The following is a 17,123-nucleotide window of genomic DNA, read 5'->3' as shown; positions in this document are numbered from 1 at the left end:
GGATTTATTTGCTCTATGAACAAGTTCTAGGACTTGAGCCTTCAAATTAAGTTTCAGTGGTACTAAGACCCACAATGTCCTCAAGCAATGCTGAGAAATGAAATTTTGAACACCTGTCAGAAGATATGCTTACTGACTTTTTCCCTTTTACCTCAAAGCAGTGAGATCTCTCTCATCCTGACAGTCTGCAGCTTCTGAACACCTTTCCTTGTAGAGACACAATCTTGATTTCTGGAAGAGCACTTTGGCTGACCATTCTGACAGCTGCAGCCAATGATAAATATGGGAGCTTTGTACAATACTTATTTCCTCCTTTCTTGGAAAGCAAAGCTTGCTGGGCCTCTTTTCAGATGACTCACTGAAAACCAGGATCAAGGTTTTTAGAAAATATATTCAGTTTTGTTTCTCATTTGAAAGGTATTTGGGATCCCAACTGAAGAAACGTGGCCAGGAGTTTCCAAACTTTGCCACTACAAGCCAGGTATGATTTCATACCTGTATATAAGAATGTTATATATTTTCAGCCTATTTGCTGGTGCTGCTGCTGTGAAAGTTCATTATCATTTGACTACTTTCTCCATTTCCATGTGCAATGAACACGCTCACAATGGCTGTCTTTCTCCATGAGGAATGCAATAGTCTGCAAACAGGTTGCTGGGTGTATTGTGGAAACAGTTTTCTTGCAGGATCCAATCTGGGTTGGTCACCGGGACCAGAGGTTTTAGTCTCCTGTGGTTTTGGGCTCATTCTGGATCCCATTCTCAGGGAACTTCTCTTCACCAGAATGGGTACACTGATCCTGATTGGATCCTGCAACATTATCCTGGGATACGTATATTTGCCTTCAGTCGTGAGAGTCTTCTTGCTTCCCCATTCCCTTCCTGTAATTCTGCCCAGAATCAGTGAGAAGAAAGGAAGCAGAGAGGGATGGGCCTTTCCTTCCCATCCATCCTGTGAGAAACTTTATCTCTAGAAGGGATCTTCAAAGGGCCAGTTGTCTTTTAGTGGGATGTGGGCATTTTTTTTTTAAAGGGAGCCTTCCTTTCCTTTCTATTTAATATTTTATCATGAGATGTCTTTCAGAACAGCATAACCCAAGTGTTGTGTTATAGGGAAGCAGTGATCAACGCCAATGCAAAGAAATGAGAAATATAAAAACCCTGAAACACAAACTCCTGCCTCTGCATCCTGGGAGAAGGGACAGAGTCTGTGTGAAAGCCAGGAGAGCAAGTGGGGGAAGCACTTTCAATCTAAATTTTTCAGGTCTAGCAGAGCATAGTAACGTCTCTTCAAAGAGGAGGATGTTGCTCAGATGAACTTCAGAGGCCCTGGTTTCCCTCCCCTGCTTGAAAAGTAAACATCCCTCATTTTCACAGGCTAGCTGGTTTTGTAATGGTAGGGAAACTTTCACACCATTAGCCAAGATTCATTAATCATAGTGGCATGAAATGGGAATGTGCTGGCTTCCTCAGCAGACTACAGTTTGTGCCCCATCCCGCCTGCCCTGACATAGTAATTGGGGGTTGGGGAATTAGGTTGACTGCTTTGAATGAGATTCCCTGGGGAGTGGGAGAAGGGCAGGGGGAGGGCAAAGCCTCAAACCACTCATCAATTCCCTGCTGTTTTTGTAAGGAAAAACATCACAACCCCAGAGAAATCCTTGCTGTGGGAAGGACAGTAGTGAAGCAATGACATGCTAATAAAAAGTCTCCTCATATGCTTTTTTAAAAAATGTGACTCTAAAGGGAATACTAGTTAATTAACAACTGTTTTTTATAACTTAGCAAAATATTGTATTGTTATTTGCTAATTTTTGATGTTTTTAAATGGCACTCTGAAAGCTATGGGTTCAAGGCATTTATTAGTTATTCTGTCCTTTTTTTCTTAATGTTGCTTCTAATTAAACAATGAAGAAAATCAAAGAGAAAACTACAGTAGCATTATAAATGAAAGACATTGGTTGGACTCCCAAAGCCCACAAAACATTTTCTGAATTCTAACTGAGAAAGTGCTTCATCTGAAATGGATTATAATCACTTGTACTAGTCAGTAGATACCCATTATTTGAAATGTATTTTTCACAGTATTGGGAGTAAATTTGTACTGTTAAATTGTAAGATAGCACTGAAGCAGCAATAAAACAAATCAACTTAAAATATTATCATGCCAGGTTAAAAATATGATTTCGATCATTATGGAAAGGCAATAACGTAATTCTGATGGAAGATGTCTGGATCTTTCATAGCACAAACCGACAATCCATTTTTAAAGACAATCTGCTTTTGGGGGGGCTGGATGCTGAAACACACGAAGAATGGTTGCAGCAACTGGATATGTCCCATATAATGAAAAGAAGGAGTAGGGGTGATATGATAGCAGTCTTTCAATATTTGACAGGCTGTCACAAAGAGAGGGACAACCTATTGATCTATTGATATCTGTTTAATGTAATGTTGAGCATGTAGTCTTTGATTGGAGGAATAAAACACATAGGAAACAATCTCAGAACAGTGGAATTGAAAGAGAACCCAAGGATCATCAACTTTCTGAAATACACAGGAAAACCAATTAAATATTTTTGAGATGGTGGCCCTCCAGCCTCTTATGGAAAAACCTCCAGAGATTGAGAACTTACAATCTCTATAGATAAACTATTTCACTGATTTCAGATGTCACTTTTCACAAAGTAGAACAGTTACTGTAAGTCTTCTGAAGAGACAAAGCAAACTAGAAGATTTGCCTAAGGCATTTACACATGACTGGGGTACAAGCATGCCCTTCTGTACTGTCCTCTATGACCCCTTGACCTCACATTTATCTCGTCTCTACATGATTGTGTTGTTTGATTTTGCTGGACCATGGGTCATTGATGCTTTACTATGTTTATATCTTGGTATTTTACAAGAACAGTTTTTTCCCAAAGGCCATCACTCTGCTAAACAAATAATTCCTTCAACACTGTCAAACTATTTACTAAATCTGCACTACTATTAATCTTCTCATCGTTCCCATCACCAATCTCCTTCCACTTATGACTGTATGACTGTAACTTTGTTGCTGGCAATCCTTATGATTTATATTGATATATTGACCATCAATTGTGTTGTAAATGTTGTACCTTGATGAACGTATCTTTTCTTTTATGCACACTGAGAGCATATGCACCAAGACAAATTCCTTGTGTGTCCAATCACACTTGGCCAATAAAAAATTCTATTCTATTCTATTCTATTCTATTCTATTCTATTCTATTCTATTCTATTCTATTCTATTCTATTCTATTTTAACTTATTTTTATTGGATTGTTGTTTTTGTCATGAGTCCAGTGTCAAGTAGGTGAGATTGGTGGCCATACAAATCAAATCAATAAATAAAATCCCCAGTCCCTGGATGAAACAAAATTAAGTCTTTTTTAGCTTTATTGCTTTTAAAGTAGCACTTCCTCCTTTATTCCAGGAGTCGGTCAAGCTATATAAAATTCATCTCACTGTTCCAATAGGGCCAGAAATCCTGTTGCGTTTGAGGATATGCAAGGGTTTTAGCAGCTCTTCTGACTGGAAGAGGATTTCACTTAATAAATACTAAATTGGTTTAATTTAATTGGTTTAATCCATTTGCTTGGATTCACCACAATCAGAGTTATAGGGATATGGGTTCTGAAATAAAAAAGAAACTTAGGTTCGTTTTTATTAACTCGAAATGATTGGCTACACGAACAGTTTTAGTATTTGGTCAATATACCCAAATCTCAAACTTCCTGCTAGCCACAGACCATCAGGGTAAAATGAACTAGAGTGGCATTATTTCTGCCTTTTCAAGGATCCTTGGGAGGAGTACAGAGGGTAATTTTTTGCATTTTTAAAAATGTCCTATCTACTAGGCTTGCTACAGGCATAGCAAGGAGCATCTCTTTTCACATGCCCCACCCAACCTCTGCCGCCTGCACCCTTTGGGGATTGTTCCAATATCTGGAATGCCTGACCTTGGAAATTCTTGCCTTGAAGACCCTGGGAAGGTGGGAGGGGACCTTGTAGAATTTGCAAGTCTTTCAAACTGGACTTTTTTATTAGATGCCTACCCTGACTCCTTCATGGAAATTTATGGGGGGGGGGATTGATTTCCAAACATCCTCATTCTTCACTTGTTACCCTCCTATGTTTTCCCACCGTTTTCTTCCTTTTTCTTTAGGCAGACACCTTTGTTAGGAAGAAACAGACTGCATAATGTCTGGTGATTAACTGTGCTAGGAGCCTCCTGTCTGGAGGCACTCATCTATTTGATTGCAGTATGTTTGCTCTGTTAAAACCAGTTTGCGTGTTCTCTACCAAGCAGGCTAACAGTTCTGCCATGATAAATGTAAGGACAGGAACAGGAGCTCCAAGTATATATGACTTGAATTGGTTGTGTTTAACCCTGTGATTGCATATTAATTTTCCAGACAGATTCCTTGGCAGTTGGCCTCAGGGGCTCAAGATGATCTGTGACAGGTAAGCTATCTACAATCATCAAATGCTCCGTTAAAGTCAGTCTGTTCTTTGTGCTTAATCCAAGATAAATCCAAAATAATAGTAGTAAGCTTCAAACCTAACAACAACAACCTAAAAAAATTAAAAGTGGCAATTTCTAAGAAAGGCATTGATACTTATCATTATCATTCGGTAACATCCATGAGTTGCCTAAAAGGGATATTATTTTAATGAAAACAACAAAGTGAGGATATGAGAGACTAATTTCATGTTACCTGAGGGTGAGAATTATAGACCAAAGCTAGCATAATAATATGTAAACAATGATCAAACGAGATGAACTGGAGTATATTCAACCAAATGTGACACTTGAAAGCAAAATAGGATCCCTCTCTTCACTAAACAAATATCCCCTGCCAGATTTACTTCCTGGTTCTAATTCTTGCTGGGCTTTTTATGCTTTATACATTTTCTTGGGAATTCATATTCTCTCTCTCCCCCACTTCTCTCTCTCTCCCCCCTCCCTCCCTCCCTCCTCTCTCTTTTGAGGTCCTTTCTTCCTCTAGGACCTTCCAGGCAAGTTTGAGAAGACAGTGGCTCTGTTTAGAGTCTCTAAGAGACTTCTGCTAGTCAGAAGGCAGCTAAAAATGAAAAGCCTGCTAGTTAGACTGAGAATGCTTTAATGCTTTGACTATACCAGGGGTGTCAAACTCAATTTCATTGAGGGCCACATCAGGGTTGTGTTTGACTTTGGGGGGCTGGGGTGGGCGTGGCCAGGGTGGGCATGGCCAGCTCGATGTGACTCGTGTCGGAGGCACCTGTGGTGGCCTGAGTATTCTGCCAGCAAAAACGGGCTCCCGAGTTCCGTTTTCGACTGGGACAGCCTCCTGCAACCCTCTGCCAGCATAAACAGAGCTTGGGAAGGCTGCCCATGGTTCCTCACAAGCTCCGTTTTTGGCTGCGACGGCGTCTTGCAACCATCTACCAGTGAAGATGGGACTTGGGAGGGCTGCACACAGCCCTTACGAGCTTTGTTTTCACTGGCAGAGGGCCTGCAGGCCAGTCCTTTGCTGTTTTCAGGATGGCCCTCTGGGCCAGATTTAAGCACCCCATGGGCTGGATCTGGCCCAGGGGCCTTGAGTTTGACATCCCTGGATTATATACTTCCTTCTGTCAGATTAAAGCACTGCCACTAAAACAAATACCCATACACAAATTCCCCACAGATGCTTCTAGGCTTCAGATCACCATTGGTTTTGACCTTGACAAACAAACTCAGCGCTTGATGAATAAAGATAAATATTGTGGGATGGAACTAGATCCCGCAATAGACACAGATCCCAGATACCTTTCCTTCAAAATATCCCATATTGTTTTGAAGCCCTTTTTTCATAGCTGAAGTTTAGGCTATGCCCCAATGGGGAGTCTGGTCTGGATGGGGAGAAACAGGCTCAAGCTCAATCCCTCCAAGACAGAGTGGCTGTGGATGCCGGCATCCCGGTACAGTCAGCTGCAGCCGCGGCTGACTGTTGGGGGCGAGTCATTGGCCCCAATGGAGAGGGTGCGCAACTTGGGCGTCCTCCTGGATGGACGGCTGTCTTTTGAAGACCACTTGACGGCCGTCGCCAGGAGAGCTTTCTACCAGGTTCGCCTGGTTCGCCAGTTGCGCCCCTTTCTAGACCGGGATGCCCTATGCACGGTCACTCATGCTCTCGTAACATCTCGTCTGGATTACTGCAATGCTCTCTACATGGGGCTCCCCTTGAGGAGCACCCGGAGACTCCAGTTAGTTCAGAATGCGGCTGTGCGGGTGATAGAGAGAGCCCCTCGTGGCTCCCATGTGACACCTCTCCTGCGTAGACTGCACTGGCTACCTGTGGCCTTCCGGGTGCGCTTCAAGGTTTTGGTAATTATCTTCAAAGCGCTCCATGGCATAGGGCCGGGTTACTTACGGGACTGTCTACTGCCACCGATTGCCTCTCACCGACCCGTGCGCTCTCACAGAGAGGGACTCCTCAGGGTGCCGTCGGCCAGGCAGTGCCGACCGGCGACACCCAGGGGAAGGGCCTTTTCTGTGGGGGCTCCCACCCTCTGGAACGAACTTCTCCCAGGACTTCGCCAACTTCCTGACCTTCGAACCTTCCGCCGCGAGCTTAAGACACATCTATTTATTTGCGCAGGACTGGACTAGAATTTTTAAATTTTTAAATTGGTTTTTAATAGGGTTTTATTATTTGTATTTCTATTTTAAATATTCGGCCTTATTTAATAAGTTTTTTAACTGTGGTTTTATTCTGTATTTATATGTATGTTTTATCCGGCTGTAAACCGCCCTGAGTCCCTAGGGAGATAGGGCGGTATAAAAATGCGAAAAATAAATAAATAAATAAATAAACTTGCACCTAACCACAGCATTAAGCATGCCCTGGCAACCGCTTTCTTGCCAATGTAATCACATGGTGTTTCCTTCCTTTTGCATATCAGCTTAAGTTGTCCCCGATTGTATCAAGTGTTAGAATAAATATTTTTTCCATTATTCTGACATTAAAGGTAAAGGTAAAGGTTCCCCTCGCACATACGTGCTAGTCGTTTCTGACTCTAGGGGGTGGTGCTCATCTCCGTTTCTAAGCCAAAGAGCCAACGCTGTCTGATGACAATTCCATGGTCATGTGACCGACATGACTAAATGCCAAAGGCGCAAAGAACACAGTTACCTTCCCATCAAGGTGGCCCCTACTTTTCTACTTGCATTTTTACATGCTTTTGAACTGCTAGGTTGGCAGAAGCTGGGGCAAGTAATGGGAGCTCATCCCGTTATGCGGCACTAGGGATTCGAACCACCGACCTTTCTGATCAACAAGTTCATTGTCTTAGCCACTGAGCCACCGCGTTACATTACGAAATGACAATTTCAAGGTCTGGCGAAAGGGCTATCAAGCTCTCCATTTATTCTTGATGGGCAGAAAAATATACTGGCATGAGATATGCTGTTCCTGTCCCAATTCTGTCCTATTTTATTTCTCAGTCACTGCAATTGACTCACTTCTCTTTGGGTTGAGCTAATATTAAAGTATCTTGGTGTCACTTATATACTTAACTCTCCAATTGCAATTGAGCTACAGTTTGAATTCTGGTCTCAGTTGTATATACACAGAAAAAAAATCACACACCACTTAGACTTCAAATGCAGTTAGAGCCATATGCATTTTTTTGTTGGAAAGGTAGTGAGAGAAGAAGAGGGAGCCAATCCAGGCAGGGTGAAGCTCTTTCGAAGTGAAATGCCTGCTGGGATGGATTGAGGAGAAATTTGGCAGGCTGAGTTCCCATGAGCCACTGGATTCTTTGAAGAAAGAAAGAAGCCCGTTAAAAGTTATAAAAGACAAATGTTTTGTTTCCTTGCTTCCTCCCTCCCTTCTATTTTTTTTAAATATAAATAGAAAGAGCAACATATCCATATGTATAAACAGTGCGTTATCTGGTTACAATTCTTTTGAGTAATAACCATCATAGTAATAATAATAAACTCTAGTAGTAATCTCGTAATGATAGTGCTTTTCCCTCATCATATTAATACATATCATTATTAATACTAATCAAAATTAATAAGTTACAATAACGAACCCTAATAGTGAAATTAATATTTCTCTTGCAATTTTAGAAGTTCTAACTTCTGTTTCTCTTATTTAACCATAATAGAACAGATCCCATATCTCAAAATATTCAGTGTCTTCCTTTTCTTTACTTTCAAGTGTTAGTTTATTCATTTCTGCACGTTCTAAGATTTTTGTTATTATCTTTTCTTCTTTAGGGATCTCCTTGCCCTTCCAGTGTTGTGCAAACATGATTCTGGCTGCTGTTAACACATATACTATTAAATATACATTCCTTTTACTGTATTTTTCCTCCCTTCCTTCTAGTTCACTTCTTAGATACCAAGATATTTGACATTAGCTTGGCAAAAGCTGGGGCAAGTAACAGGAGCTCATCCCTTTAGGCGGCACTAGGGATTCGAACCGCTGAACTGCCAACCTTTCTGATCAACAAGCTCAGCGTCTTAGCCACTGAGCCGCTGTGTTACATTATGAAATGACAGTTTCTTCTGTAGGGATCTCCTTGCCCTTCCAGTGTTGTGCAAACATGATTCTGGTCGCTGTTAACACATGTACTATTAAATATAAATTCCTTTTACTATACTGTTCCTCCCTTCCTTCTAGTTCATTTCCTAGATGCCAAGATATTTGACATTAGGCTTTGCCACATATAGATACATTACCTATATCTATATCCTTAAAAACCTTGACTCTTAAAGGAACCTAGGAACTGTTTTAAATCAATAAATAACTACAATATTTCTTAGTGGCTACTAAAATGATAAGAATTTCTGTGCAGGTATGTTTACAAAATGAGACATTGTAATTACTGGTCAAGTGAACTTCTGGAGAACTTTCTTCCTGATTAATTAACAATGATTGGCATAGTGATTTAAAAACTTTACTTTTTTATTTTAATGGTGCAATGAAGGTTCTGTGATTTACCTTTTGTGATGAATTTGAAGGGATGTGCCATTTTAATATACAGTTTTTTTATTAAAATGAGCTTTAACATAAGATTTGAAAACTACAGAAACATAAAAGGAAAAGTAGAAGAAAGGAGATGTGAAAGAATAAAAGAAAAAAGTTGAGAAAAAGAGAAATAAAGAGAAAAAAGAAATATATTTAAGGAAGAGGTTTCCAATCTTCTTTGTAGCATTTATAAACATAGTAATTACAATCTGCATCCTCCTAAATTACATATCATGGTTTCCGTCTTCTCATAAGCATACCTTTTAAAATCAATAAATCCCAAAACCATCAATTCAGTTTTATCCAAGCTATTTAACCACCTGTATGCATTTCTGTGGATAAAACTGAACATTTTATTAACTCATTTTTTTAAAAAAACCAGATATGTCAAACTAATCTCATTCAACCATGCAAATTTTAAATGAAACAGCAACATGGATTGCACTACTTTGCTTTTGGTCTTACAAATTTCTTTTCCAGACTGATGATTTTGAAAATAAATTCAACTGAGACAAAATCTAGATATGTATCTAACATACTAGTTATATTTATTACTTTTGAATTTAAAAGAATTTAGAAATTTCTTGATTTATCCATATATATTTAATTGAATACTTATACTAATGTAAGATGGGATGCGGTGGCTCAGGGGCTAGGACGTTGAGCTTGTCGATCGAAAGGTCGGCAGCTTGGCGGTTCAAATCCCTAGTGCTGCTGGGTAACGGGGTGAGCTCCCGTGACTTGTCCCAGCTTCTGCCAACCTAGCAGTTTCGAAAGCACATAAAAATGCAAGTAGAAAAAATAGGGACCACCTCTGGTGGGAAGGTAACAGCATTCCATGCGCCTTTGGCATTGAGTTATGCTGGCCACATGACCATGGAGACGTCTTCAGACAGCGCTGGCTCTTCAGCTTTGAAACGGAGATGAGCACCGCCCCCTAGAGTTGGCAACGACTAGCACGTATATGCGAGGGGAACCTTTACCTTTTACCTTACTAATGTAAGGGTAACTTTTCTTTTTCTTTCTCTCTTTCCTATCTTATTCTTTGGATTCTTCTGATTCTGGCTTACATATTAAATTAATATTTTTCGAAAGCTAACAGCAGAGTTTGAATTTGTAGAATTTAGTTTTCCTCTGTTTTTGTCTTCTAGGCTGATCAAGGTGCCTGAGGCTGAAGACTTGGCAGGAAGAATGCTAAAAGTACATCCACAAAATAGGATTTCTGCACAACAGGCACTTTTTCATCAGTTCTTCAATCCCCTGCCCTCTGAACTGAGCCAGCTTTCTAATAGTATGTCAATCCCTGTTCCCTATCCACTCTCAGGATATCAGAACGATCGTATTTATTCCAATACCTTTTGGTGGAAGGTAAACACAGTCATGCATAAGTGAGGTCAACTTTATTACAGCCTGTAGTCAGCAAATAAAACAGATTTTAAAGAGAAAAAAAGCATCAAAATAGATAAGCACAAACAAGCATATGCAGCTTGGGCATGCCTTGTTTACTAAAAATACACGCCAGAAAACTCCAGTGAAAGAAACCATGAAAGGCTATAAGAACCACATTCTTCAGCCATTAGATCAAGAATAGACAATATTTTAAGGGTCTGGGTAATTCTGGAATGTTTAAAGCAGGGGTCTCCAACCTTGACAACTTTAAGACTTGTGGATTTTGCTGGCTGAGGAACTCTGGGAGTTGAAGTCCACAAGTCTTAAAGTTGCCAAGGTTGGAGACTCCTGCTTTAAAGCATTTTGCAATCAGATATAAAGCATTCACTTCCCAGAAGGCAAATGAGTAAGACCACGATCATTTCTTGTGATATTACCTGAGAAACTATTGAGCCAATAGGTCTTGAGGAAATGTTGGTGGCTTTTACTGAAGGTTTTTCAAGCAGCAGGCAAGGCACTCACTAAGAAATTCTTCCCTGCCAAAGGGCAGAGCACTTGTCTTCCAAGGCAGCAGATGGCTACTGTCCCATGTAAATTTGCCTCAGTGTATCCTTACCTTTGTTTTTTTTTTCCTTCCTTCATAGCACAGTCCATCTTCACAGTACCTGGAGTGATGCTCAAACAAGAAATGTGTGATCTCTTTTTTTCGTCTCAGAAGGGCCATCAGGAAAATAGTTCAAGCAAGTTTTGGTGAAAGAAATGAAGGACTTTTTTTTCCAAGAGAGAAAAGAGGCAGACAAATAAAACCATATTGTTTATTATCACTAGCTAAGACAAATGGGGATAAACTATGTACATATTTTACGAATCCTTATATGCCCAGTGATTGGATTAGCGATGGGTGGCAGAGGAAGAGATGTGGATATAGTACAAAAACAAAACTTTTCTTTCTGCAATTCCAAGAGGAAATGCAACTCTTAATATCAAATTTTCCAAATATGCGGAGTGGAACACAGTGTACCATAGCATGTTTTATTTTCATCAGTTTGACTCTACCGCATTTCCCCGAAAATAAGAGCCTGTCTTATATTTTTTTTTAACCCTGAAATAAGCCTTTGGCCTTATTGCCATGCACTCAAAAGCCCGATTGGGCTTATTATCAGGGGATGTCTTATTTTGGGGGAAACAGGGTAATTGTCTAGAACTACTATCCTACGCTGACCTTCTGCCATTGTTAATGGAGTTATTCCTTTACAGTTCCACATTAATGGAGCCTTTTAAAATATGCATTGTGGGTAGCTGATTTAACATTTAGCTGAATTCTTTGCTTCTAAATTGCCTCATTCATGAATCTTCTGTCTACGGTATAGTCCTATAACTCCTACCTTACTGCCCCATAGCATCAGTAGCAGAAAATTCAGTAGTAACCTAGCCTTATGCAGGTGCCGGTTTATCTTTGTAGAGGGAAATACTTTTCCAGACACCCAAACATGACTCTCACACATTATATTTCCAAGACCGTACTCGCCAATTCTTGGAAAGCAAGGAGAGAGTTGCAGGGGTGATTTGATTCAGTAGTATTTGAAGGCTGAAGAGCCTTCAAATACAAGACGTATTGTAATATTTAAGGTTCAAATGATTTTACCCAATTTCATAGGAGATCCATTGTTTGTAGAAGCCATGGAACTAAATCTCTTGATTCCCAGATTCGCTTGGTACAGTATGTTCCATAAGTGCATGGTGTTTTTAAAAAAAGTTTGAAGCATAAACCTTTTTCATTTTTGTGGGACAGAAAGAAAATATTGTATTAATTCACAACTATTAGAGCAATATGTTTAATCCTTTCAGACACAAATTGGGGAGTTCAAAAATTTCAGTTTCCATTTTGTCCGGTGTCAAGTTTGATGCACCACATTTTCACATTAATTTGATAAGTTTAAAAAAACCATACAAAAATCATACAGATTCCTCTTTAATATAACTACATAACTGTATTGTTTACAACTTTGTTATACATACATTTTGCAGTACGTTTGTCACAAACAGTACATATTTTTATATATTATTTTCACTAGTATAAGCAATTGTATACATCCTTTCCTGATATGTTTGTGCATATTTAGTTGGAGAAATTGAGGATTTTTAAAAAAATGCTTATGTCAAACAATATTTGATTTTTTGTTGTGACTTGGTCTAAATGTGCAAAACTTAAATAATATTACATGCAAGTTGAACTAGCTATTCCTACTCTTTAAGAATTTTAATTCCCTTTATTTTCTTACTGAAACTAATATTCAACACTGCTTCCCATCTGTGAATATAGAACTTCCTCAGTTTGAGTTAGCCTGTTTCTTTTTTAACTTTTTTTTTCATTTAATTTGCAAATTTGTAAATGATTTCCCAACAAGTAAAAAGTTACCTAATTTGTGGGATACCTTATTTCATTTCCAAAAGTACACTCTGTCTCTGAGATTAGCAGCAGTTAATATTTACATTTTTTGCTTAAACATGTAGACATTTGTCTCCAAAATTTGCATTCAAAGGTGATACATTGATCTTTCACAATGCATTGCCATAAGACATTTAGAAGTCCAGCTGTTCTGTTCTTGTTCTTCATCCAGACTTCCATTGTTCTTCAATATTGTAATGATTTGGGACTCCTGTTTTAGGGTGTAGTCCTCTGAAGGATCTTAACATTAATAAAATTTCAGGTGTCTCTGAGTCTGTTGCTTACCTCCCAACTGAATTATCAATGAGGCAATGCATTTCCCTCTCGAAGACTGTATAGCATGAAGAGAGATCTCTCTCTCCCCCCTATGTCATTCCTTCAGTAGCTCCATGTATTGCTCTCAACTATGATCTAAAACCTACCCAATTATTTGCGATATTTGCTTTCTGGAGGGACAGACCCATCCAATACTAAGATAGCATTCTTCCCAATGCAGATAGGAAGACACAGGGTGCTGCTCTCTTCTCCTGGGTAGGTGTTAGTCTTCTTGCCAAGGATTGCCAATTGGCAAATCTTTGGATAAGGTGTAGAATCTTTCTTTTCCTTGCTGCTTCTTTCTTCCCATGGTTCCACCTTGAAATGCCTCTTCAACAACACTTTTCGTAGGTTCGACAACCTGCAGAAATTTGTGATTAAAAGATGAAGATTAAAATACAGTTTTCAATCTTCTAGTCTATATGTTGAAGACCTACAGATATTTTTATGATACTGTTTATTGTTTATATAAAATACTTTGTATAACATAAATAATTATAATTTAAGTGAGGAAAACAGCATAAGAAGGAAAGAAATTGTATCCTTTATTTTAAACCTTTTTAGAATACAATAGAATAGAATTCTTTATTGGCCAAGTGTGATAGGAATTAGTCTTTGGTGCATATGCTTTCAGTGTACATAAGAGGAAAAAAAATACATTCATCATGAATCATAAGGTACAACACTTAGTGATAAACATAGTTTACTAATAAGCAATCAAATCATACTAGGAAACAAATAAAACAATATAAATCGTAGAGATTTACAGGCAACAAGGTTATAGTCATAAGTGGAAGGAGATAGGTAATAGGAAGGATGAGAATAATAATAGTAACAGTCTTAGTAAATAATGTGACAGTGTTATGCGAATTAGTTGTTTAGCAGAGTGATGGCATTTGGGAAAAACTCCCTGTGTCTAGTTGTTCTGGTATGCAGTGCCCTATTGCATTGTTTTGAGGGTAGAAGTTGAAACAATTTATGTTCAACTTCTACCCTCAAATTTATAAATTTGAACATAAAATATATGTTCCATTTATGTTTTGAGGGTAGAAATTGAAAAAAAATATTTTTCCCTGTGTGAGTCTGCTCAGACCTGGGAAAACCTCTGAACATTCAATTCCTTCTGCACGTTGAACCAGAGAATATAAAGGTATATACAGTGGTGGGATTCAGCCAGTTCGCACCACTTCGGGAGAACCGCTTGTTAATTTTCTGAGCAGTTTGGTGAACTGGTTATTGGAAGAAATAATTAGGGGAGAGAACTGGTTGTTAAATTATTTGAATCCCACCACTGGGTATATATATATATATATATATATTCTTCCTTTGCTATTACAAAGCTGTATTGGGAGTTCCACAGATTCCTGCTGAAATATTTCTGTTAATTCTGTTAATATATATATATATTCTTCCTTTGCTATTACAAAGCTGTATTGGGAGTTCCACAGATTCCTGCTGAAATATTTCTGTTAATTGAAAGCAGTATTTTGGGAGAGATAAAGGTGAGCATTGTTAAATAAATGCTGAAATTACTGAGAAGATTTGCTTACATGTTTCCCTCTTTCTTTCGAAAACAAGTGTTGGAAGTGTTCAGTTGCTGGGATAGCTGTCATAATGGAAGGCATGAGGTCACAATTAGATGTTTGAGGAACATCCTTTGAAAGTAGTCAACTTTCTTTTCAGTTGCAATATTTTTCAAAAAACTACTTATTTGAATTTGGCATTCTGTTTCTTTTATGAAACTCCTTTTTGATAGGCAGCCTTTAAAAAAATATATATTACAGTATTTGATTTCCTTTTTTTTTTTTTTGGTCTCTATGACGATAAATAAAGCCATGACAGTGATGATGACAATAGCATCAGCTTCCATGGCTTTTCTTCCCAACCACTTCCTAGCTCAAATAAAATTGGTTGATGCATTTTTCTGTTTTGGCCACAGATTTGTTGATACAGGATTGAGAAAATTAACATCTACATCGAAGTCTTCTGGCAAGATATTTTTCATCCTGTTCTAAAATCTGCAGCAGTTTTATTTTACAGAAACTGTATTTCCTCCCCTCCCCAGGAGCTTGCAATTTCATCCTTAAGAAATGTTTGTATTTTGACAGCCCACAAATAGAGGAGGTGAACATAAACAGTTGTAGTCCCTTCTGGATTTTTGTGCCAATATTTGATATTTTAAATGAATTCAAAGAGAAAAAGCACAGAAGATAAGGTTTTACTCATAAATGTAGTTACACCTTCTATTTCACAAACTATCAGCTGACTTAAATTGCTCTTAATCTTTAAAATGTATTATTTATCTATAGTACTTTGGATGCTAGAGAAATAGAATGGGATACTTTTAAAAGATGTATAACTCTCTGATACCTAATATTTTCCCACTTTTGTCTCTGACTCAGCTCATGTTTTATTGCGGATGCATTAATTTTAAGCTCTGGCTCCGCCCATGGGTGGTTTGTACTGCTGAATGACTTTTGCTATGTGTCAAAAGTTCTCAAAATTTTCCTATCGCTTTCATAAGATGACATTTGTTGAAGAATAATAGCATATTTGGGATTGATTTAATTGTTTGGGACAGAATTTCAAGCCCAAAAGAAACCTTACCTATTCAAAGATAACAGATATTCAGAAATAGATGAGAAGATTGATAAGATGAATGGCATGGGCTTCTTAGAACACTAACTTTGTTGTACAATATCTCATTTTCTCTCTGGTTCTTCACTGTTAATTGTCTGGAACCTGTTCCCAACTCTCTCTTGGTATTCCAACATACATCGGCATCTCAGGACCCCTCCACAATTGGATAACATCTTTTCTATCAAACAGACAACAAGTGGTCAAAATTGGCAATGCTCTATCAAATCCTGTTCCTGTTAAAAGTGGCGTTCCCAAGGCAGCGTTCTTGGACCAACACTCTTCATATTATACATTAATGATCTCTTGTGACCATATTACAAGTAACTGTGTTCTCTTTGCTGACGATGTCAAGCTATTTAACACCACCAGCAATACAGCTATCCTCCAAAAAGACCTAGACTTTTTATCTGAATGGTCTACAATTTGGCAACTCCAAATCTCAACCAGCAAATGCTCAGTCTTACATATTGGAAAAACAGCTCGACTGTTTGGAACCCATACCACATTTCTGACATCAATACAATTGAACGTGTCCAGAAATATTTTACAAGAAGAGTTCTCCACTCCTCTGAATACAACAAAATACCTTATCCCACCAGACTTGAAATCCTGGGTTTAGAAAATTTAGAACTACGCCGCCTTCGAAATGACCTGAGTTTAACTCATAGAATCATCTATTACAATGTCCTTCCTGTCGAAGACTACTTCAGCTTCAATTGCAACAATACACGAGCACACAATAGATTTAAGCTTAATGTTAACTGCTCCAATCTTGATTGCAGAAAATATGACTTCAGTAACTGAGTTGTTAATGCTTGGAATACACTACCTGACTCTGTGGTCTCTTCCCGAAATCCCCAAAGCTTCAACCAAAAACTGTCTACTATTGACCTCACCCCATTCCTAAGAAGTCCGTAAGGGGCGTGCATAAGAGCACAAATGGGCCTACCGTTCCTGTCCTATTGTTTCGTTATATCCAATTAATATAGTTATTACATACTCATACTCATATATATGCTTATATATTGTATAATTATTTCATGCTTATGCTTATATATAATGTGTGACAAAATATATAAATAAATAAATAAAATAAAATCTGTCCTCCAGAAAAGGCTGTCATAAGGCACCAGCCTTTGTATGCAATGCAGTGGTGGAGGGGAGTTATACCTTTGGAAATCTGAATCATTTGAGGCACATCATTGATACTGTGCAGATTGAGAACTATGGATGAGCCATTAGAAATATTATTGCAAAAGCAATGTAATCATAGAAACATCACCAATGATGAGCTATGGAGCT

General features: G+C 38.4%; 1 protein-coding gene across 8 annotated transcripts in view; it reads left to right on the top strand.

The window, feature by feature from the left end:
* CDK15 (cyclin dependent kinase 15) overlaps positions 1–16,921 on the top strand; it is a 39,883-nt gene extending 22,962 nt beyond the window's left edge. For 2 of the 8 annotated variants that reach the window (XM_058187404.1, XM_058187378.1), the window contains 4 exons: positions 418–481; positions 4,439–4,487; positions 10,180–10,319; positions 11,062–16,921. In XM_058187404.1, coding sequence (XP_058043387.1) covers positions 418–481; positions 4,439–4,487; positions 10,180–10,319; positions 11,062–11,171 — 363 coding nt within the window. In that variant the 3' untranslated portion in view covers positions 11,172–16,921. The remainder of the gene's footprint in view (positions 1–417; positions 482–4,438; positions 4,488–10,179; positions 10,320–11,061) is intronic. The other 6 variants (XR_009155641.1, XR_009155640.1, XR_009155639.1 and 3 more) reach the window with 6 other exon arrangements.
* The last annotated feature ends 202 nt before the right edge of the window (positions 16,922–17,123 follow it).

This window comes from Ahaetulla prasina, chromosome 1 (genome assembly GCF_028640845.1).
Source record: "Ahaetulla prasina isolate Xishuangbanna chromosome 1, ASM2864084v1, whole genome shotgun sequence".
In the NCBI taxonomy this organism is placed as follows: domain Eukaryota; kingdom Metazoa; phylum Chordata; class Lepidosauria; order Squamata; family Colubridae; genus Ahaetulla; species Ahaetulla prasina.
This window is presented reverse-complemented; position numbering and strand designations above follow the sequence as displayed.